This window comes from Dipodomys spectabilis, unplaced genomic scaffold (assembly GCF_019054845.1).
Source record: "Dipodomys spectabilis isolate Male_0828 unplaced genomic scaffold, ASM1905484v1 ptg000197l, whole genome shotgun sequence".
NCBI lineage: Eukaryota > Metazoa > Chordata > Mammalia > Rodentia > Heteromyidae > Dipodomys > Dipodomys spectabilis.
The window spans coordinates 15,520,431-15,542,244 of record NW_024870874.1 but is presented as its reverse complement, the minus strand read 5'-3'; the positions used below and the strand labels follow the sequence as shown (position 1 = coordinate 15,542,244).

Below are 21,814 nucleotides of genomic sequence, written 5' to 3'. Positions count from 1 at the left end.
GCATCCTCCCATAGATGGAGTTGGTCTTTTTGTGCCCCTACCCGCACCCTTTAGAACCCAGGTAGGGCTAACAAGTCCAGATCAATCTCTGCAATTCCACTGGCAGTGCAGGGACCAGTCTCATACCTGAGGTCATGTGTAGGGTGAAAGAAATCATAGACTTTTTTTTTGTTCATTATGGGGCTTGAACTCAGGGCATGGGCATTGTCCCTGAGCTTTTTGCTCAAGGCTAGTGCTCTACCACTCTGAGCCACAACTTGACTTCCAGTTTTCGAGTGGTTAATTGGAAATAAGAGTCTCATGGACTTTTCCTGCCTAGGCTGGCTTTGAACCATGATCCTCAGATCTCAGCCTCCTGAGTAGCTAGGATTACAAGCATGAGCCACTGGTGCCTGGCTCATAGGCTCTTATGTGAGAGACTTGGATGAAGGGAAACTGCTCTGTTCTGGTCATGTGAAAGCATTTAGTAAATAAAAAGCCACAACATCTCAGGGAGTTAGGTTGACAATTTAATTACAAGGAACCCAGGTTCTTATACAAGGCAGAAAGTGGGAGCCAGCAGCAACTCCTCTTGGCCTTTCGAGCCTAAGTGACTGAGGCAAGGAGGTGGAGACACACGGGACACGTGGGTGGGGTGGGAGCTCTGGCACAGTGTGTCCTGCCCAAAGGTGAGGGCAGCGGCTGCTGGGGATATGCCCTCAGGGCTGGCCCAGGTCTGCATCACTCCAGGAGGCAGAACTCTGTCTCCTGCGGTCGCATGTTGGGTAAAACGTAAAGAGCCACAGCTGCGATAGCCAAGAATACCATAGGCTTCCACATCCCAAACATGTTCTGTGGGGACCAAAGAAAAAGAGTGAGTGCCTTGCTTTCTCAACCCTTCCCTAAGCCAGATATCATCTGCCTGCTGGTACTGCACAAAGACAGCTCAGGACAGCATGGCTGAGCATCTCTCTCCTCCTGGGTAACCAGTAGAGACCATGTGGCCCCTTGGTCCAGGCACCACTAGATGCTGGACACATCACCTTAGGTGATCCCTGAATTTATGTCTCCATTTCTTCCAACAGAATGAGAATATATATAACAGACAGCCTTCATTGATTTTCCATGCAATGCAAAAGAAAGGTGAGATAATCTGGGACTTTTGGGGAAAGCAGCAGCACCTGGTGAGCTCTGTGGGGCGTGGGAGGGAACTGACTGAGAATCAAGAAGGAAAAGGAGACTGAGAGTGAAGGGAAGAAAGAACATTGCAAAGCGCAGGTGAACAGAAGGTGCCTGGGCAGCCAGCCCTCTGCACAAAATGATGTTACTTCAAGGAAATTCAAGGCAGTCTGTTACTAGCGCTGGGAGGCAAATAAATGTCAGAGTCATTATACACTCTCTCCACATCTCCTGGCTCAAAGACTGACTTACTGATGTGTTTTAGTGTGCAGAGGCCTCTAGACACTGCTGGCCCCTGGCAAACCCTGCTGATTCATGGTCAGAAATAACATCTCAGAAGTTATCCAAAAAGGGCCCATTTGGAAATCTTAGATAAGAAAATACATATTTGGGAAACAGTTCCTATTTTTGCTATTCTTTGTACTCTAGTACTTGAAAGATGGAACTTAGATTTTTTGAGTCATGAGTTTTGGTATCAGGTATAAGAAGGACAGCTTTAGGTAAAAGTGGATAGAGCCTATTAAAGCTAAAAAGGAATTTGCTCAGAGAATAATTGATGATTTTAAGCCAACTATTAAAGGGCAAAAAAAAAATCTCCTAAGGTTGTAGAAACAGTTACTAAGAAGAACAGAAGATAGGAAAAGGAAAGCAAAATAATGTTGGAAATGGGTATACAGAAAAATCCATGTAAATCAACTAAGCAGGGCAAGGTGGCACCTATCTGCAGTCCTAGCACCTGGGAGGAAGAGGCCGAAGGACTGTTCGGACAAGACCAAAACAAGACTGCCAAATAAATAAAGGGACAAATAAAAAATAAGCCAGGTTTGGTGGCTCATCCCTATAGTCTTCACCACTTAGGAGGCTGAGATCAGGAAGATTAAAGCTCAAAGCCAGTCTGGGCAAAAAATGTTCAAGACCCCATCTCAACCAATAGCTGGGTATGGTAGTAAGTACCTGTCATCCCAGCTACAGTGGGAAGTATAAATAGAAGGATCATATTCCAGGCTGGCTCAGGTAAAAAGCAAGATTATATCTCAAAAAAACAATTAAAGCAAAAGGGCTAGAAGTGTGGTCCAGGTGGTAGAACACCTATCTAGCAAGTGCAAAGCCCTGAGTTCAAATGCCAGTACCACCACCAACTAAAAAACTGAGAAAAGACCTAGAAAAATTTTTACATGCTCAGAAATTTGTTTCCTGATGAGCACTGCTAAAAACTCAGTCTGTTTTTAAAGGAAGAGCTGAATTCCATAACTGTGAACTGGTAAATTACATTGGGTGGAAGCAAGATTCTGGACTGGATGTATAAAGTTATAGTTTGGGTCCCCAAGGGCTTCTAGAAATCACAGGTTTTGGGACTGTATTACCAAATTGACAAACTACACTGGGGACTTAACCAAGGTGTTTGAAAAGATCTTCCTGGAAATTCTTGCAGATAACATTGGGAAGTAAGAGCAGGCTGACAGAACAGTCTGCTATAGAACCATTAGTTAGTGGCCAGTGAGCTGAAAGAAGAGCCCTGCAAGGTGACACGCTTTGGGCTGGATCCTCACTTGTAACTTGGATGAAAGCATGGGAGGTGGTCTTGTCGCCCTGGAGGATGACAGGAACGAAAGTGAGTGGCTGGTGAACATTCAAAACAACAATAAACTTCACAGGTTAGAACTGTGGACTATCAATCTAATGGGAACATTGACAAGTTCAGCCTTTCAACCCCAAACAATGCAATGCTAATAGAAAACAGGGAAGATGTGCTTAACATCTGCAATATTCAAAAGGGGTTTTCATAAATAAGACATAAAGGACATTAATGATATTAGTGACACAAAGAGGTAAACTAATGAGATATGAAGTTTCACAAACAAAAGTATGGTGTCTTTCTGATTACTGTGGGCCAACCAAGGAAATGTTCTTGGAATGAAGAAAGATAATACAAGGAATAATTTCTCCCCCTCCCTTTCCTTTTCCCTTCCCCTCTTTCTCTCTGTTCCTTCCTTCCTTCAGCAAGGTTCTCCTATGTAACTCAGACCGGCCTAGAACTCTTTTTTTTTTTGTTGGTCATGGGTCTTGAACTCTGGGTCTGATGCTGCCCCTGAGCTCTTCAGCTCAAGGTGAGCACTCTACCACTTGAGCCACAGTGTCATATCCGGTTTTCTATTGGTTAACTGGGGGTAAGAGTCTCATTGACTTTCCTGTCTGGGCTGGCTTTGGACCATGATCCTTAGATCTCAGCTTCCTGAGTAGCTAGGATTACAGGTGTGAGCCACCGGCACCCACCTTGGCCTAGAACTCCTGATCCTCCTGCCCCTTCCCTCCTGAGAGCTAGGATTACAACTGTGCATACTTGGCCAGGATTCAAATTTTACCTGCTGTTAATATTAAGTCCTCCTAATCTCGATTCATAATTTCTTGGCTGTATTCATCTCTCTCAGCCTTAGTTTTATCATATATAAAATGATAACAGTAAGTACTTCCTCATAAGGTTGCTATAAAGATTAGTTAACATATGTAAAGTGATTACAGCAATGCCAGGTACATAGTATGCCTTATGGAAGTATATGGCCTTTTTATTATTTTGTAATATTTTATATTCTAAAGTGTTTTCCATATGTTAAGTCATCTGATCCTTACAGAGAACTATAAGGAAGGCAGACCTTAACTAATCTTTGTTTACATTTTGCTCCTTGAGAGGGAGCAAAGCCCATAAGAGGACATAGACAACCAAATCACTTTGTCAGGCATACTTTCACTTCACTATGTTCTTGGACAGGAACTGAACACCGGGGTTTGGACAGAGCTCTGGGAATAGCGGGTCCCCTAAGAGGACCCTTAGCAGTTCTTTATACTCTGATTGGACCTGGCAAAAGGCTATGACTAAGTGCTTTGTATCTTATCCAATAGGGACTCAAGAATTCTGGAAGCATACAGGGAAAGCACAGGTATTAGGAGAGACCTCTGTCACTAAAGGAGCTGACTATCAATGAAGTAATAACTGGAATGCCTAAAAGAAGACTGAAGGAAGCAGAAGTGAGGAGGGGACAAAAACGGGTAGAAGAGAAAATGGTGAGATGCCACCAACAATTATTTCAGCGACCAGTCTGAACCTCTGCATTGAGCTAACCATACTTGATTTATAAAAACATGAGAGGAGAGGGCAGGGAGATCAAAATAATAGAGAACAGCTTATGGGTTCTAAACGGCAAGTGCAACTTAGCATCTATCTTAAGCCACGAGACAGTCTGCCTCCTGAATTGGGCATCCCGTGAACAGACCAGTTTCATAAGAACTGGTTCGAAGGAGAGGTGTCTGGAATACAGCAGACTTGATTTCTAGCTAATAGAGATTTTATTTTTACCAATATCATTTTCTTTCCAGAAAACTGGAATCTGGCCCCCAAAGGGGATAAACTGGAACTATGCATTATTTGAGTCTGATCATTTGGTCTGTGTTTTCTGGGGACCAGAGGTCCCCTATCAGAGAACTTTTTAGGTTCAGAAACTACATTATATGTCACGGATTCAGCTCCACTTTTATCTCATTCAGTTGTTTCTGGGAGCCCAGCACTGTTGGCCTATACACCTCTAAGCCTAGTTACTCAGGAAGCCGAGGTCCGAAGACTGTAGTATACAGTCAGCCTGAGCAAAAAGTCCACAACACTCTATCTCCAAATAACCAGCAAAAAAAGAAGCTTCACTGGCGGTGTTGCTCAAGAGATAGAGCACTAGCCATGAGTGGGGAAAAAAAGTAACAACATGAGTCCCTGAGTTCAAGCTCCATTACTTACACACATGCACATATGTGTGCAGGCACACACACACACGCATACACACACACACACACACACACACCTGCATACACATTCTTGGGAGGACCAGAAGGATCATGAACTTTCAGACATCCTCTCTTAACCATCAAGACATGGAGTGATTTCTTTTTTTTTTTTTTGGGTCCGGTCGTGGGGCCTGAACTCTGGGCCTGGGCGCTGTCCCTCAGCTCTTCAGCTCAAGGCTAGCGCTCTACCACTTGAGCCACAGCGCCACTTCCGGCTTTTTTCTTTTTGCTTATGTGGTGCTGAGGAATCGAACCCAGGGCCCCGAGCATGCAAGGCAAGCGCTCTACCACTGAGCCACCTTCCCAGCCCCGTGATTTCTTATTTTGCCATTTGCCATCCTAGGTAGAGGTAAAAGCTTGATGGTGGCTTAAGCTTGTAATCCTAACTACTTGGGAGTTGGAGATCAGAGGATCATGGCTCAAGGTCAACCTAGGCATAAAAGTTCATGAAATTCCATCTTAACCAATGGCTGGGTACAGTGGAGCATGACCAGCTATGGTGAGGAAAGCACAATGGTGGGACATAATAATATACTCCTGTCACCCCAGAAACATAGAAGAATACCAGCAGGAGGACCATACCCCAGGCCAGTTCAGGTATAAAGCAGATCTTATCTTTAAAATAACTAACACACACACACACACACACATACACGCACACACACGCACACACACACAAAGGGTGGAGGCATCACTCTAGTTATCTTTAGAGCACCTCTCTAGCAAGTCAGTTGTGAGTTCACTCTCCAGAAAAACACACACACACACACACACACACACACACACACAGTAGTTGACAGTAGCAACTGATAGTTTATCCAAGTTTCTCCAAGTCAAGAAAAGAAATTCAAATCATGCCTGTGGTAAACATTCTAGTTTCCTGTGTATTATGTATGTCAAAGACATCTTTAAGAAGTTATAGGCTTTTGCAGCAGACCAAGAAAAAGCCAGAGCTGAAACTTAGACCATAGCATCACCTATTGTACAATGGCCAAAGCAAGAAGCAAGCAGCTGGGTAGGGAAGAAGAGAAAAAGCAATACCAGTACCTGTGTTAGGATGATGTCTCAGCCCACCAGCACCAGAGCAGAGCTGATATGACCACCAGGCCTACGAGAGGCAAGGAGAAGATGGGGGGATTGGGGACAGTGGATGGCTACAACACATCAAATGAGAGAGAAGCACAAGAGACCAGGAGATGTGACGTGGTATGAAGAAACAAACACAATCCAACAGGTAATGAAGATGAGAACAAAGGGAAAAGAGAGAAGAATCAAGAGGTTAAAACCCATGTAAGCAGTAGCATTTCTTCTCTGCTCCCTGGGCCTTGAGGAGAGCAGAGGAGTACTTCCCACCAGCAGCCTGCAGAAGTTGGAAAACTGGGTTAAGCAGCTAGCTAGGTCCAAATGAGGCAGCAAGGCCAGTTTTGTCTTGTCATGTACTTCTATCTTGTCAAGTACTAGTTAGTTGTACCTAGTCTTGAGGGTCACACACTCTAAAAATGTGATGTTTCAAAGGATAACAGAGTGGACTTCCTTAGAGGAGCAGAGTAGACACTTTTCCTACAGCCAGTCTTCAGCCAGGCTACCTGTCTGCCTTGCTTTCCATCAAGTTTCTTGAATTTTGAACTCCAGTTCCTACAGTCCTCTAGGAGTCTACTGCTTTAGTTGTGAAACAAAAATGCACTAAAACAAGGTAACAGTAGAGAAGAGCTAGTTATCTGCAACAGCTGTCTAGCAAGATGTTGAACTGCCTGCAAAAGATGCAGGATCCTCTAGGGCAAAACCATGTGTAGAAACAAGCAATGGATTCTACTCCAAAGGACAAAGATCAGGTCTGGTATTAGAAATGTCCCCAAGGTCAAGAAACCTTTGAGGCTCTGAGCCAGCTTCTGGTGGGATATGATGAGATGAGTTCAAAGAAATATAACCCTAGGGAAAGGCTATAGTTGCTCCTATGGTTTACATCCCAACAACAGTCCTGCAATGATGTTAACAGGGAACTGTAGACTGAATCCTTGGCTTGTGTAGCAGACTGAACTGCTGGAAAATTCCAGATATCCTTAGAGTTGACAGAATAATCCTATCCCAAGAGACCTAATTTTCTTTTCCTGTGTTTAAAGGGACAGAAAGGATCTGTGATATAAACTGAGGGCTTTATTCAGGATGTTCTTATAACTCAAGAGCCCCTAAAGCAGGAATTCAGCTGGTGCACACCAACAGAGATGCACCACTCATGAAAAGAACAAAATACGTCTGTGTCATTGGCAAATTGCCTCTGTCATCCTGGCATATATGCTTACATATCTCCATTCCAATCTCTCAATAATCTAACAGCTAAATAAAGGGTTGGGCAGTGGCTAGCATGGACTGGCTATGGCCAATGCCCCTGCTGAACAGACTAAAATTGACAATCATTCTTTTTTTTTTTTTGGTCGGTTGTGGGGTTTGAACTCCGGGCCTGGTTGCTGTCCCTGAGCTCTTCAGCTCAAGGCGAGTTCTCTCCCACTTGACCACAGCATCACTTCCTGTTCTCTGGCGGTTAAATGGAGATAAGAGTCTCACGGATTTTCCTGCCAGGACTGGCTTTGAACTGTGATCCTCAGACCTCAGCCCCCTAAGTAGCTAGGCTTACAGGCGTGAGCCCCTGGAGCCAAGCTCTGACAATCATTCTTTTTATTTCTTTTTGTCATTCATGGGGCCTGAACTCTGGGCCAGGGCGTTGTCCCTCAGCTCTTCAGCTCAAGGCTAGCGCTCTACCACTCGAGCCACAGCACCACTTCTGGCCTTTTCTGCTTATATGGTGCAGAGGAATCGAACCCAGGGCCTAATGCATACAAGGCAAGCATTCTTCCGCTGAGCCACCTTCCCAGCCCTGACAATCATTCTTGATCACCACCAGACCCGGCCCTCACATCTGGCACTATGTAGAGCCCAAACCTACAAAGGAGAGATTAATCCCCCTCCCCACACTCCTAACTGCATAGACAAAGATGGACTCTAACAGGGTGCCACGGGCAGTCTTGCCCGGGCAGAAATGCCCTGAAGGCCTCATCTTGTCAAGGTTTTTCTGCAGTGCCAAGGAGAGGAGTAAGGGAACACTCTCAACATAGAAAGGTAACAAGGCCTACTGTGCAAATGAAGCGACATAAAATTCCAAAGACGCTACCTTGGCTCCCAGAAAAGGTGGTCATTGTGAGATAGTCCCATATCTAATTGGCCAAAGGTTGCCATTTTCCTCGGAAATATTGCTCTCTCAACTCTGCTCTCCATTCCCACTTTCCCCATGTGACATCAGACCTTGCAGTCACTGTCCTCTTCTCCTACAGAAGTCTACCCTTGGGAGGGCCACCCCTGAAAACTGGGGAACCTGGACCCAAGTTTCATTCCGTGATTCAGCCTTTTGGCTATGGTTACCTTTTTGCTCTCAGAAATATTAAGGGGATTGCCATCGTCAGCTGTTTCAGAAGAGTCATCATCATCATCCTCATCTTCATCTTCGTCATCATCATCATCGTCGTCATCATCCTCTTCCTTATCCCCTGGTTCTTTGTGCTCTTCAACTTCACCCTGACCATCTGTTGGCTTAATTTCCCCAGCAGCTAGGTCGTAACATGCCTCCTTCATAGCGTGCATTCCTTTTTTTTCTTCTCCCATCTCTTCTTTCTCTTTCTCACAGTCTAGCTGTTCTAATTGCGTCTGACTGGCCTTGTAGTACAGTAAAACCTCCAGACTCTGTGGGGTGGAGGTAGGGTAGGATGGGGCTGCTGTTAAGAATCTTACATTCATGACAATGCTGTACTATTTCCAGAAAACTTCACTTGCATCATGTCACAGTGCCAGGGTGCAGCACTATATTCAGAAACTGCAAACTAGTCTTCCCAGCATAATGTGGAGGGGAGTCATTCATACCTAGCCTCTTGGGGCCAACATATCTATTTTTTCATTAAGTCATTCCAATCAACTACTATAGCTCAGATTCTTGGGTTCTGCATCTTAACTCGGTTGATTCCATCATACCCAATCCTCTTTCACTTACTAGTATAGAATTACTTTGAACAAATTCCATTCTTCCCATATAGTTGCCCTCTTCATCCTACCAAAATGGAACTCCCATAGACACATAGGGATCCCAGGAGCCTTTCTACAAATACCTTACGTGGCAGAAATGAGAATGGAGATGATGCTTCTTCCGAGGGCCTCCTTCACCCTTCTGCCCAACTGGCTGCTAAAGCTGTGACTCACCTTTTGTTTATCAAAGCTGTCCTCGGAACTGTCTGGGCACTGGTTAACTGCCTTTTTCTTTTTAACCCCATTGGCATTCTTGTTCATATTCTTATTGCCATTCTTTCCCCTGGTATCTTTGCCAGAGGAGGGCTTTCTCTCTTTGAGTTGACGGAGCTCTTCCTGGCAGCACTGCAGTTGCCCCTCCAGCTGCTCCTGCACTGCCAGAAGCCGCCCCTGCTCGTCCATGCTAGCCTGGTACTGCAGCTGCAGCTCTCGAAGCTTGGTCTGCAGTTCTTTGATCTGTTGGCAGTGGAGGTCAGTTACCCAGAGCTGGCCCCACCCAGCCAGCAAAAGCCCTACTTGGGCAATCCATGACTCAGGAATCTCCCTGATAAAGCCCATCTGGAAATGGACTACATACTTTTAGAAGTAGCTTTTCCCTGACTTGAGATGCCTAAAGATTTTTATCTAACATGATAAAAAAAATAATGTTTTACATTGTTGTTTTTTTTAACCAAGACCTACCTGGGGAATAAAGCTGAGCCTCAGACACTTATTAAATATTATATGGGAAATATATTTTATATAATTATATATTATATAATCAATATAATTACATAATTTATATCATATAATAAATATGATTTCTTATATAATTCCTTATATAATTCTTTTATCAGGAACTTCAACTTCACCCAACTCTTTTACTCTAATAGGTAAGTTTACTTAAGGAACTCTGTTCACAAGCTTGACAGTATTCTGGACTCCCACACCTCTGGAAACACACATGCTTACAATCTAGCTGGAAAGACAAGAAAACTGGTCTCATTATGATGGGAATTGGCTCTAAGGAAGTACTCTAGGACACAAGGCAAGAGAAAGAATATAAGTAAGGGCAAAGGGAAGTAGAAAAGAGTTCCAAGAAAGGAGTCTGGATAACTAGTACATCACACCATGGAAGGCCATAAAGTGTCTTTCAGCCTGAGTAATGTCCATCAGATAGCTGCCTGGCCTCTTGGGATTCCATTTCCCTGCTCTACCCTTCTCTTTGTAGCTTCTGGAAAAGGGCTATTACCTCCTGTCTCTGGAGACTCCTAGGAGAAACCCTGGCAAAATTACCTCATTCTTGTCGTACTGGGGAGCTGCAGGTTTTTCACAGGTGTCAATGCATGCCTTCAATTCCCTCTCACACTCGTTCAGCTCTTCCTTCAGCTCTGTCTGCTTGCACAGCAGCTTGTTCATCTGCTTTTGGAGCTGGCAGTGGTCCTCCTGGCTCACCTGGTACAGGGCCTGTACTGCCTGCAGCTTGGTTAGCACCTTGGCCACCAATTCCTCAAATTGCTGTGGAGGGCAGGGAGCAATGATGGCACCCAAGAAGAATGTGACCTCCACCCCGTATGCCAGGCCTTTCCCTAAATACAGAACAGTGGCTACAAGGATCTGGAGATGGCTTGGGGAATGGGGAGCTGTATTTCTTCCCATGAAGAGCATCTGCACTGAGTCCATCAAGGTCCTCAAGCCCAGGTCTCTGTCCAGATGAAGAAACCTTCGTAGGAGAGGGGCTGAATGGGATGCATGGCTGCTGAGGACAGAAGCCTTATTTACTTCCAGGAGATCCCTAGATCAGCTCTGAACCTATTTCCATCTCATTCCCCTGGTGCTATTTTCCTGGAAAGGAGCCTGGGTCTCCCTGCCTGACCTGTTACCTGGTGCTGATTACCTCTAAGTCTTCAGGATCAGCTGGCTCCTCATCAGGATTGCTGCTGGCATAACTCCTCTGAAAGGTCTCAGAACTACTAGGGCTGCTGTAACTCTTCTTAAGGGAAACACAGCTGCTAGAGCTGTAACTCTTCTGGTAGGCCTCATTGGAATTGGTGCCACTGTCATAGCTCTTGAGGAAGTTCTCATTGCTGGCTTGAGTGCTACCGTAACTCTTCTGATAGCTGTCATTCTCATCGATGGTGCTGTCATAACTCCTCTGTAAGTTGTCATTGCTGGCACAGCTCTTCCTGTAGACCTCAAGGCTCTTTCTTATGGCAGGGGACTGTACTTGAAGCAGCTGCATTTCTTCTAGGCAGAGCTGCAAGTCAGCCTGCAGCCTTTTCCGCTCCTCCGAGAGCCGCCCATGTTCCAATTGCAAAAGCTCCTGTTCTGTGTGACTCGAGTTATACAGCAGCTGCAGAGCCTGCAGTTGTTCTATGAGCAACTTGGGCTGCTGGGTAGGGGGCAGGAGACAGCACTATTACTCTGAGACATTTTAGTTCTCCTAGCTGCCCCTCGCCCAGGGCAGATGTCTAAGCACTGACCCAACAGAAGTCCAAACCTATGTCTATCTCGCCAGGTCTTTGTCTTGAATTTAGCCTATAGATGACTAGTATGTCATCTATATGGCTCATTGGGGAAAATCTTCCCAAGACAAATACACCATGATTTGGGGGCTTTCCTTTCTTCTGGCTTCTGCATTCTGGCACACCATGCTGTCTCTCTGAAGCACTGTGAGGTGGGTCTCAAGAACACCCTGGCTCCCTACTCCACCCTCTTCTCAGTCAGGTGTGACCATTTTTCTGACCTTTAGGCTCAGTCTCACCCATGCACCCCTAATGCTAAAGTCATCCCAGAGCTTTGAATATGTTACATAAGTGCAGGCAGTGCCAATAACCTATTTATTAGGCTGTTTATCTGGAGAGAATGGGCCCGGATTTGTCACGTACAAAGTCCCAAAAGGTTATGTTTCTTCTGTGTGTGTGTGTGTGTGTGTGTGTGTGTGTGTGTTGTGCGTGTTATGCTCAAGGCCAGCGCTCTACCATTAAGAGTCACAGCTCTGCTTGTGTGTTTGTTTGGTTTTGTTGTTGGTTTTTTTTTGGTAGTTAACTGGAGGTAACAGTCTCATGAGCTTTCTTGCCTGGGCTGTCTTTGAACATGATCCTTAGATCTCAGCCTCCTGAGCAGCTAGGCTTACAAGCATGAGCCATTGGGACCCAGCTGTTAAGGTTAATTCTAAGAAATCCAAACATTGAACTGATTATGTACATCTTGAAAATGATACATTGATGGGATTTGTGTCTAATGGTCAGATGTACACTTGTGGCCATGTCAACTTTATTCTACATGGTCACAGCATTTCAGCTGGCATGCCTTCTGGGTGAGGCCTTCAGAATACCTATGGCCACATGGTAGTCCTGGCTAGGAAAAGGGGGGCTTTTGCCTCATTATTTGCCACCCTGTGTACAGTCCTCACTAAACAAACTTTCCTGACTTGGACTCTTGCATGGGGCTCTTTCTTTGTAATACTGCTGTGCTCAGGAGAGCTGTTTCCCTTTTGTTATGGTTACCTTATTCTCACAATTTGAGGACTTAGGATATTTGCCATCTTCATGGTTCTCCAACAGTTCCTGGACATTAGAGTCTTTGACATCTTGCAGCTCTTTGTGCAGCTCTAGCTGTTCTTTTAATACACACTCTTGGTTCTGTATCAGTTTTTTTTGTTCATCCTGCATGCCTTGGTACAGTAGCTGCAGTTCACACAGGTCTTGTAACTTTTTAAGCAGATCCTGACTCTGAGGTGGGGGGTGGGGGAGGAAGGAAAAGGGGTTGTTAAAGGGAAAGCCTCTGCTGGGTCTCATTCCTGCTGGGCTGTCTTTGTGTTGGCTTCACATGGCCTAACTGAAGACACGTGTCTTTCTACTGAGACCTGCTAATTGACTAGCAATGATCTTTTGTAGTTTACGAAGTGCTTCCAGAGGCACTGCAGGTAGACTGAATATCTAGGTAGAAAATGCATCATAGATTCCAGAAAATAAAATATATTTTAAGATGCAAAGCCCTGATGAAGAAAATAGAAACCTTAATCAACCTTAGGGAGCTGTCTGGTATGGAGAAAGGAGGGAAACATTCACACCCCCATCCTTCTCTCTTCCCCTGGGTCAGCTATGCCAGGAAAGTTTCTCAAAGCAGCCTCCCCATGATTAGCAGCCATGCCCTGGCAGTGGGTACCTTACGGTAGAGGCCACATTTGGGTAGTGGAAATGTGAGCCTGTGCAGCTCTTCCTGCAGCTGGCCCTGCTCCTCCTGCAGCCTCCTCTGATCCTCCAGGAGCTCACACTGCTCCATCTGCAGATGCCCCATCTCCTTCTGACTGGCCTTGAACTTGTCCTGCAATTCTGTCAGCCTGGACATCAGTACATCACACTGTGGGTGGGGAAGGGTAAGCTGTGAGTGGTTACTTGGCAAGGTACATGTCTGTGGGTCAGGCAGGGTAATGATGGGCTCTCCTATCTTCTGCACCTCCCTGTCCAATCACATTGGACTGATCATCGGTGCAGACCAGGCCTCCATGCTAAAGTGGAACCCCAGCAAGCTGCTCTGCACTGTAGATGCCTGCTTTTTGAGCATTCTCCCTGCCTCCATGTTCTTTCCCTTTTCCCTTCTCTACCCTTTCCTGTGTTGTACCATCTTCTTACCCTGCTACTCTCTTTACCATCAGTTGTTTTTGTAAGTAACTGTGTTCTCCTTATCAATATGTCTGGGCACAGAAAGGCAAGTAGACTGTCATCTTCCCAATCTTCTACCTTCTGAAGTCCATTCTCTGGGACACAGCCTGCTGAGTGGGTATTCTAGCAGAATGTGACCAGCTCCATTAACACCAAGACTCACGTGCACTTTCTCCAACATGTTTCAACACCTTCCCACTTTGAATCTATAATTACTCAGTGGGGTAAATGGCAATGGCTTGTATTTTTTACACTATGGAGAAGCAAAGTGAATAAAGCTTACATATCACTAAGATTTATTACTAAAAGGAAATGAGAAAAATTACTCTTGATTTGAAAGGGGAATATATTCCATGTCTGAGAAGAGATTCTGCAAGAGTCTAGTCCTTCTACTCCTCAATCAGCATTCTGGGCACACACCATATCCCCTAAAAAAAGCACTTGCAACCTGCCTCAGTAAACTGGCCCCTCTTTCTAGTCCCAACACCAATAATTGTGTACATGAACCTATGCATATGTTCCTCTCCACAAACATAGATATCATCACAGTTTAATACTGATGTCAAATGTATATACACATGTAAAACAGTTGAGTATTAAGATTGGGATCCAAAGTCAAAGTCAAGGCACTAGGTTAACGTGAACAGACACGCTCTGCCTCCTCAGCTGAACAGCCTCATCTTTTCTCTACACTTCCTCTCTCCGGAGCAGGTACCAAGGGCACACACCACCCTGCACTACAATTACCTTCTTGATACACGTATCCTCAGGAATGGGCTGGGCGCACTTAAGCTGGGTCAGCTCCATCTGGCAAAGCATGAAGTCCTGCTCCAGTTGGTCATACATGTGCTTCTGCAGCTCCAGTTCCTCCTTGCTCGTCTGGTATAGTCCCTTCATCTCCTGCAGCTCGAGTTGCATCCCTACGTTCTGGGCAGGGGAGGTCCAGCCATCACCCTAGGTGCTCCTCTGCCTTACTTTCTGCTCAGGCAGAAAGCAGGGGATGGATTGATTCTCCCTTATTCTTCCTTTCCAGCCCCAATTTCATCCCAGCCAGGGAGACTCAAGTTGGACCCATCCTTAACAGGCGTGAAACCCTGACCTTGTGACACTGGGTATTTTTGTGTGTGTGTGTGTGTGTGTGTGTGTGTGTGTGTGCGCAAAGAGACTTCCTTTATATAGGCTTATTTTCTCATTTAAAAGATCAAAGGAAGTTGTGAATACCCTATCTCCCAGGAGATCAGTACCCCACCAACATTGGAGATGGAAGTCAAGGCCTAGGAAGTCAAGTGCTAGGCAGGCACTCTAGCATCAGCTTTCTCTGGGCCCTCTTCGATCCACTTATAGCACCTCCTCCAAGAACTCCCACCAGACCCAGTCCTCTGTGCTCACCCTCACAGAAGAGTTTGCCTGGCTACTGTCTCCCTCACCTGGCCCTCCTTTTACCTTCTCATCGCTCTCGCGCAAAGAGACTGCCATGTCCCGGAGACAATACAGCTCTGCCTCGTGGGACCGCAGCTTCTCCTGTAGATGACGCTGCACTTCTAGCAGCTTCTCCTTTTCACTCACGATGCACTGGTGCTGGCTCTGGAGCCTCTGGAGCCGGCACACCAACTCCTGCATGTAGGACTTGGGTCGTGCCACTAGGTTCTGTGACCCTGCTCATCTTCCCAACTCACTCCCAGCCAGTCATTTCTTCCTCCCATGGTTTGCCTCAGGGCCTCCCACCCGGAGGGATGCTGCCTAGCTAGTGGCTAGAATTTTTAACTCTATTCTTCTTCACCTTCCCCCAAAGCTGAGACTGGTGGTGCTGTTTGCACCTCAGTGTCCCTTTACCTCTGGTGCTGTTACCTTCTCATTTTGACTGTCTGCACATTTGAGGATTTTGAGCTGCCGGAGCTCAGACTGAAGTTGCGCCTGCACCTTCAAGAGTTCATTCTGCTCATCCTGGCTAGCATCATATTTTTGCTGCAGGGCACAGAGCCTGGACTTGAGCTCCTCGTTCTGCAGTGGGAAGGATGTGGGTAGATCAGTTATTCTCAAGAAACAGCAGGTCTCCACTCCAGGGCACTTTGGTCCTTTTTCAGGTGCAGGTATTCTGGAAAGCTTCCCTGCTTCCATGTTTTGGTTTCTTCAGCGAGCAGTCTCTCAACAATGACCACCATTTCTAGAATACCTTGCCATGTGGTTTCTGCAATTGGTCTCCAATAGTGGAGCCCAGACTCACTTGTATCCAGCCTTCCCAGAAGCAGCACCTCCACACACAGGCTCCTCCCCAGCCCCATCCCCACCCCTGAGATTACCTGGGTCAAGCTGTGGGAGGTCTGAAACCGGAGCACCTCATTCTGGGCGCACTTGAGCTCCCTCTGCAGCCGCCTCTGCTCCTCCTCGCTGGCCCGGCGATGATGTTGTAGCTCTTGCACCTCACAACACAAGTCCTTACACTGCAGGAAATCGAACAGGGAGGCTCATGTATGACAGGGGTCATACGCACTCCAGGTTCAGGCTGAGAAATTGTTACACTTGGACTGAAATACAGGCATGTGTCACCTAACATGGACTTGTGCTGAGAAACATGTCATTAGGCCACTGAATCATTGTGCAGACATTACAGAGTATACATAAAGAAACTTACATAGTATATTATACTATACTCTTAGTCTGTGTAACATGTGTGTGTGCATATACATATATACACATACCATATATGTATATGTGTATATTATAGCTTATTGTTCTGAGGACCAAGAACATGAGATTAAATCAGGCACAAGAATATGAGATTAAATCAAAAGAGATTAAACAAAAGAATATGAGATTAAATGACACACAACAGAAAAGGAGGAGATTGAGAGATCAGAAAAGGATGAGATTGAGAGATCCAGTGAATATGAGGCTTTTAAAAAAATTACATATAGCCGGGCGCTGGTGGCTCATGCCTGTAATCCTAGCTACTCAGGAGGCTGAGATCTGAGGATCGCAGTTCAATGCCAGCCTGGGCAGGAGAGACCGTGAGACGCCTATCTCCAATAAACCACCAGAAAACCGGAAGTGGCGCTGTAGCTCAAGTGGTAGAGCGCTCGCCTTGAGCTGAAGAGCTGAGGGACAGCGCCCAGGCCCAGAGTTCAAGCCCCAGGACCGACAAAAAAAAAAAAAAAAAATTACATATACTAACTGTTGCTAGCATAACATGGCATACTGCTCTAGAGTAAACTTTTTTGTGTGTGTGCTGGAACTGAGGCTTGGTCTCAGGGTCTTATGTTCTTACTTAACTTTTTTGCTCATAGCTTGTGCTCTACTACTTGAACCATATCTCTAATTCAGCTTTTTGCTGGTTAAATTGGACAGAGTCTTGCAAACTTTTCTGTCCATGCTTGTTTTGAATCACAATCATCCAGTTTTGGCCTCTTCAGCAGCTAGGAAGTGTGAGCCTAACTAGCACCCAGTATATAGTAAACTTTTCTGTTTTTTTAAGTTGAAATATACGCTAATGTAACAAAACAAAGTTTATTATAATAAATACAGAAACTAGCATAGTCATTTATTATCACTGTCAAGTCTCTCTCTCTCTTTTTTTTTTTTTTTGTCGGTCGTGGGGCTTGAACTCTGGGCCTGGTTGCTGTCCCTCAGCTCTTCAGCTCAAGGCGAGCGCTCTACCACTTGAGCTACAGCGCCACTTCCGGTTTTCTGGTGGTTTATTGGAGATAGGAGTCTCACGGTCTCTCCTGCCCGGGCTGGCTTTGAACCGCGATCCTCAGATCTCAGCCTCCTGAGTAGCTAGGATTACAGGCGTGAGCCACCAGCGCCCGGCTCTCTCTCTTTTTTTTATTTTTTGTTGGTTGTGGGGCTTGAACTCTGGGCCTGGGCACTGTCACTCAGCTCTTCAGCTCAAGGCTAGCACTCTATCGCTTGAGCCACAGTGCCACTTCCAGTTTTCTGGTGGTTTATTGGAGATAAGAGTCTCATAGACTTTCCTGCCCAGTTGGTTTTGAACTGATCCTCAGATCTTAACCTCCTTAGTAGCTAGGATTACAGGCGTGAGCCACCGGTGCCTGGCTGTCAAGTCTTATATACTATACATAATTGTGTGCGCCATACTTTTTTAAGACTGGCAGCACAGTAGATTTGTCTGTATTGGACTAAAACATCATTAGGTGATAATTATGTCTCAGTTCCATCATAATCTCTTGGGACCACCATCTCATTCATATATGTGTGTGTGTGTGTGTGTATATATATATATATATGCACATATATCTATACATACATACATACACATATGTATGTATATATATATATATATAGTATGTATATATATATATCCATTTTTGACCATAATGTCACCATGTGATATATGACTGTATTTACATTAGGGAGGCTAGCAGAACCCAGTGGTACCATCTCCTGCCATGATGCATGCCTCCTCTGTCAGTCCTGGGCCTACCACAGACCAGAAGGTGGTAAAAGGGAACTAGTAGAAAGGCCTACCTTACTCTGCATGTCATGCATCTGCTCCTCAGCTCCCAGAAGCTGCTGGCGCAACAACTGCATTTCAGGATCAGGCTCCAGGAAGTCCATTTCGGAAGTCTGAGATTCTGTTGACATCATACTCCTTAGCGTTTGGGACTCTAGCCACTTCTCTGTTGCTCTTCGTGTCCTGTAACCCAGAACACAGAACTGTGTTAAAAGGAGCTCTGCCCATATCACCAAGCCAAATGTCCTCAGCCTAGATGCCTCTAGTTTAAGGCCAAGGTAATAAAGGACCTATCATTGTGATTTACTTCTTTTTTTTTTTTTTTTTTTTTAACTCTGGGCCTGGGCACTGTCCCTCAGCTCTTCAGTTCAAGGCTAGGGCCCTACCACTTGAGCCACAGCGCCACTTCCGGTTTTTTCTGTTTTTGTGGTGCTGAGGAATCGAACCCAGGGCCTCATGAATTCAAGAGAAGCACTCTACCACTGAGCCACGTTCCCAGCCCCGTGATTTATTTCTTAAATGCACATGTTTAGACACAGATTGTTTCTCAGTCTTCCAGCTAAGACCAAGGGTAGAAATTATAGAAAGTCTCTAGCTCATTTGCACAGGCACTTTTGGCTCTGTAATACCCTAAGAGTGTTAAGTTGGTTTCAAGGATGGATCTGGTATCAAGCCAACTCCAATCTGAAGTGCCATTACACTGAATCACATCTGTGTGGGAAACAAGGAATCCTTTCTGCTCTACTCTAGGCCAGAGCAAGAAATGGAAGAAAATGAAATCTTAGAACTCAACTTTAGTCCTGGGACAATTGTGTGGAATGCCATGCCTGCAAATGCTTGGGATACCATGGAAAGAACTGGGTTCAGGATCTGAGAAACATTACCCTAGCCTCTGCCTCCCAGGGAACACCCAAGGCAGAGCCTGCATTCAGGTCCCCCTCCCTGCCTCAGGGCAGTACCTCTCACTCTCCAGCTCAGCAAGCTGTCCAGTAAGGCTGCTGTTGCTCTCTTGCAGGGCCCGGTACTCCTCATTCAGAAAGTGGTAGCGTTCCCGCAGTTGCTGTAATTCTTCTGCAGAAGACAAGCAGAGAGGAAGGCCCTCATGGGTAAAAAGCACTGATGACCTAGCCCCTCATTTTCCTGCCCCAAACCTAAAAGCAGAGGGCTGAAGAGGCTTTCTTTTTCTGGAGATAGAAAAAAATACCACATGCAGAGGCTTAGAAGACAGAGCCTCTAAAATTTCTCAGTGAGATGAACCTTTGTCCCTTTACAGGTTGCTATCCTTTCCCTTCTCTTATCTGCCTAAAAGATGCATATGCTTCAAAGCATAAACAAAGTAGGATCTTGAATTCTTCAGAGTTTAAATAAATTTTTGGCATGTAATATTAATTTTATTATTTTTTTAAATATAGGGGATTGGACCTATGGCAAAGCCAGGCCCTAGCCTTAAAGCTTCCATTTAACTATTTATAATTCTCTTTTTGGTATGCTTTTAGTACAAACCCTGAGCAATGTGAACTGTCAGAAGTGACATGGACAGACCTTGCTCTTCAGAAACAACTGGAGACACTTGCCTGGATTTTCTGTGTTTTGTTTTGTTTGGTGGTACCGGGCATCGAGCCCAGGACTTGTCATATGCTAGACAAGCACTCCACTACAGTCACTCCTTCAGCCAGCCCTAAGTGTTCTTTCCAATTGTCTTTTATCTACTGACAGAAAAGCCCACCTCAATAGTCAGACCCGCATATCATCCACAAGCATTAGAAGAGATCCTCTTGAGATGCTCAGCTTGTGTCCCTAAGTACAAGTCACCAATGTTTTCTAATGCTGTGATGATACAAACACCCATGTTTTGTTTCTTCATGATTAAGAATCATATTTCTTAGACACTAATGTTATTGACATTTAAGAAACACTACCTTACCCTAATTACAACATCTTACGCTCTGAAAACTCAACCTCTTGAAAGTCACTTCTAATGTTTCCTCTTTATTCTAATCAAATTCTTAAGACTACAGCAGATTAGCATAGAAGGAAGGAAGGAATTAATAATCTTAATAGTACCTAACCTTGCACTAAGCGTTGGACTTGATGGTTTTGGCCTTGGGTAAGTATTTCATTTAATCCTGGAATTAGCCTTATAGAGGTTTTTTTTTTTTATTGTTAAGGTGATATACAGAGGGATTAGAGTTGTATCAGTAAAGTAATAAGTACATTTCTTGTCAAACTTGCTACCCCTTCCCTCGTTTTCCCTATAGAGTTTTTAAGGATTTTTATTCTTTAGAAAACTTAAATTTTAGGGGCTTGGAAGGTGGCTCAGTGGTAGAGCGCTTGCCTTGCATGCCTGAGGCCCTGGGTTCGATTCCTCAGCACCACATAAAGAAAAAAGCCGGAAGTGGCGCTGTGGCTCAAGTAGTAGAGTGTTAGCCTTGAGCTGAACAGCTGAGGGACAGTGCCCAGGCCCAGAGTTCAGGCCCCATGACCGGACCCAAAAAAGTAAAATAAAATAAAATAAAGAAAAAAGAAAACTTAAATTTTAGAATAGTTTTAGATTTATAAAAAAAAAAGTTGCAAAGATTGTGCAAAGTTTCCTGAGAGTTCTTACCCTGTTTCCTCAATTGTAAACAGATCACCATAGTATACTTGGCACAATTAAGAAGTCAATATTGGTAATTTACTATTAAAGGAACTATTCAAATTTCTCTACATGTACCCCAAACCCTCTTTCTGCCTTAATATCCTATTTAAGGGTAAGATTTTATTAATCATTTGGGTTCCATATCCTAGGAATGAGCTTACAGAGAGAATAATTAAACTAAAATTCATTTGGCTACTGGGTGAACCTGTTTCTGAATTCAGGTCAGATTCACTCTAGCCAAAGCCTTCTGCCTGTGCTAGCCTCCCTCTCCCAGCAACCACCAGTCCAAAGGCCCTGCTGAAAGGAGGGATACAGCTGGGAAAACTTGCAGTGCTTTGATTCCTTGTTGATTACCTTTGCTTGACCTAGCTGAATTTAGGGTCTCCATTATACTCAGATTATAAATCTAGCCTAAAATAAAGACATACTTTCTGCCATGAATTCTAGCAACTAGCTGGGAGAGACTGTCTGAAATCAGGCTAAAAGCTTTTGAGTAGCTCATGCATTACGAGAAATAATCTCTCTTCCTTCCCAGCAGTTCTTGTATTCTGATTTTTGACTCCCTAAAACTTTTGCTTTGGGCAGAGAAAAAGGAGCCTAAGAACTAGCCTGTTGAGACCAGGGAAACAGGACTGGAGAATCCCCTGAAGTGGTCCAGGCAAAGCGCCATGATGCCAATATAACTGGAAAAGGTTCCCAAGGTGATAGGTCCTTGTACATTCATCAAAGAACTGGACAAGTTTCCAGGAAGATCTTTCCAATAGTCAACTTGGAAAGTACCAAATGGCTTTCTGGGTATGAATCTCCAAGGTAGATTTCCATGGTGCTCCTTCTTATACCAACACAGACAAATAATGTTAACAGCTGGATAAGTTTTCCTCTCCTACAGTCTGTAATTGAACCTGAAGGATTTTTCTAGAGGTTCCTAATGCATAATGTAACCTTGCTTTTTTTTTAAATCCACCTTCCTACATATGATGTCCTCTACTCAACTTTGCTGACAGA

The 21,814-nt window shown here is 44.8% G+C and overlaps 1 protein-coding gene across 3 annotated transcripts in view; it reads right to left on the bottom strand.

Annotated features, from left to right (window-relative positions):
* Positions 1-530: 530 nt before the first annotated feature.
* Ccdc136 (coiled-coil domain containing 136) overlaps positions 531-21,814 on the bottom strand; it is a 30,007-nt gene continuing 8,723 nt past the window's right edge. The window contains exons 6-18 of one of the 3 annotated variants that reach the window (XM_042695980.1): positions 19,131-19,242; positions 18,186-18,354; positions 16,001-16,141; positions 15,549-15,701; positions 15,144-15,314; positions 14,448-14,627; positions 13,204-13,398; positions 12,543-12,767; positions 10,931-11,425; positions 10,330-10,551; positions 9,229-9,510; positions 8,401-8,718; positions 531-831 (exon numbers count right to left, since the gene is read on the bottom strand). In XM_042695980.1, coding sequence (XP_042551914.1) covers positions 721-831; positions 8,401-8,718; positions 9,229-9,510; positions 10,330-10,551; positions 10,931-11,425; positions 12,543-12,767; positions 13,204-13,398; positions 14,448-14,627; positions 15,144-15,314; positions 15,549-15,701; positions 16,001-16,141; positions 18,186-18,354; positions 19,131-19,242 — 2,774 coding nt within the window. In that variant the 3' untranslated portion in view covers positions 531-720. The remainder of the gene's footprint in view (positions 832-8,400; positions 8,719-9,228; positions 9,511-10,329; positions 10,552-10,930; positions 11,426-12,542; positions 12,768-13,203; positions 13,399-14,447; positions 14,628-15,143; positions 15,315-15,548; positions 15,702-16,000; positions 16,142-18,185; positions 18,355-19,130; positions 19,243-21,814) is intronic. The other 2 variants (XM_042695981.1, XM_042695982.1) reach the window with 2 other exon arrangements.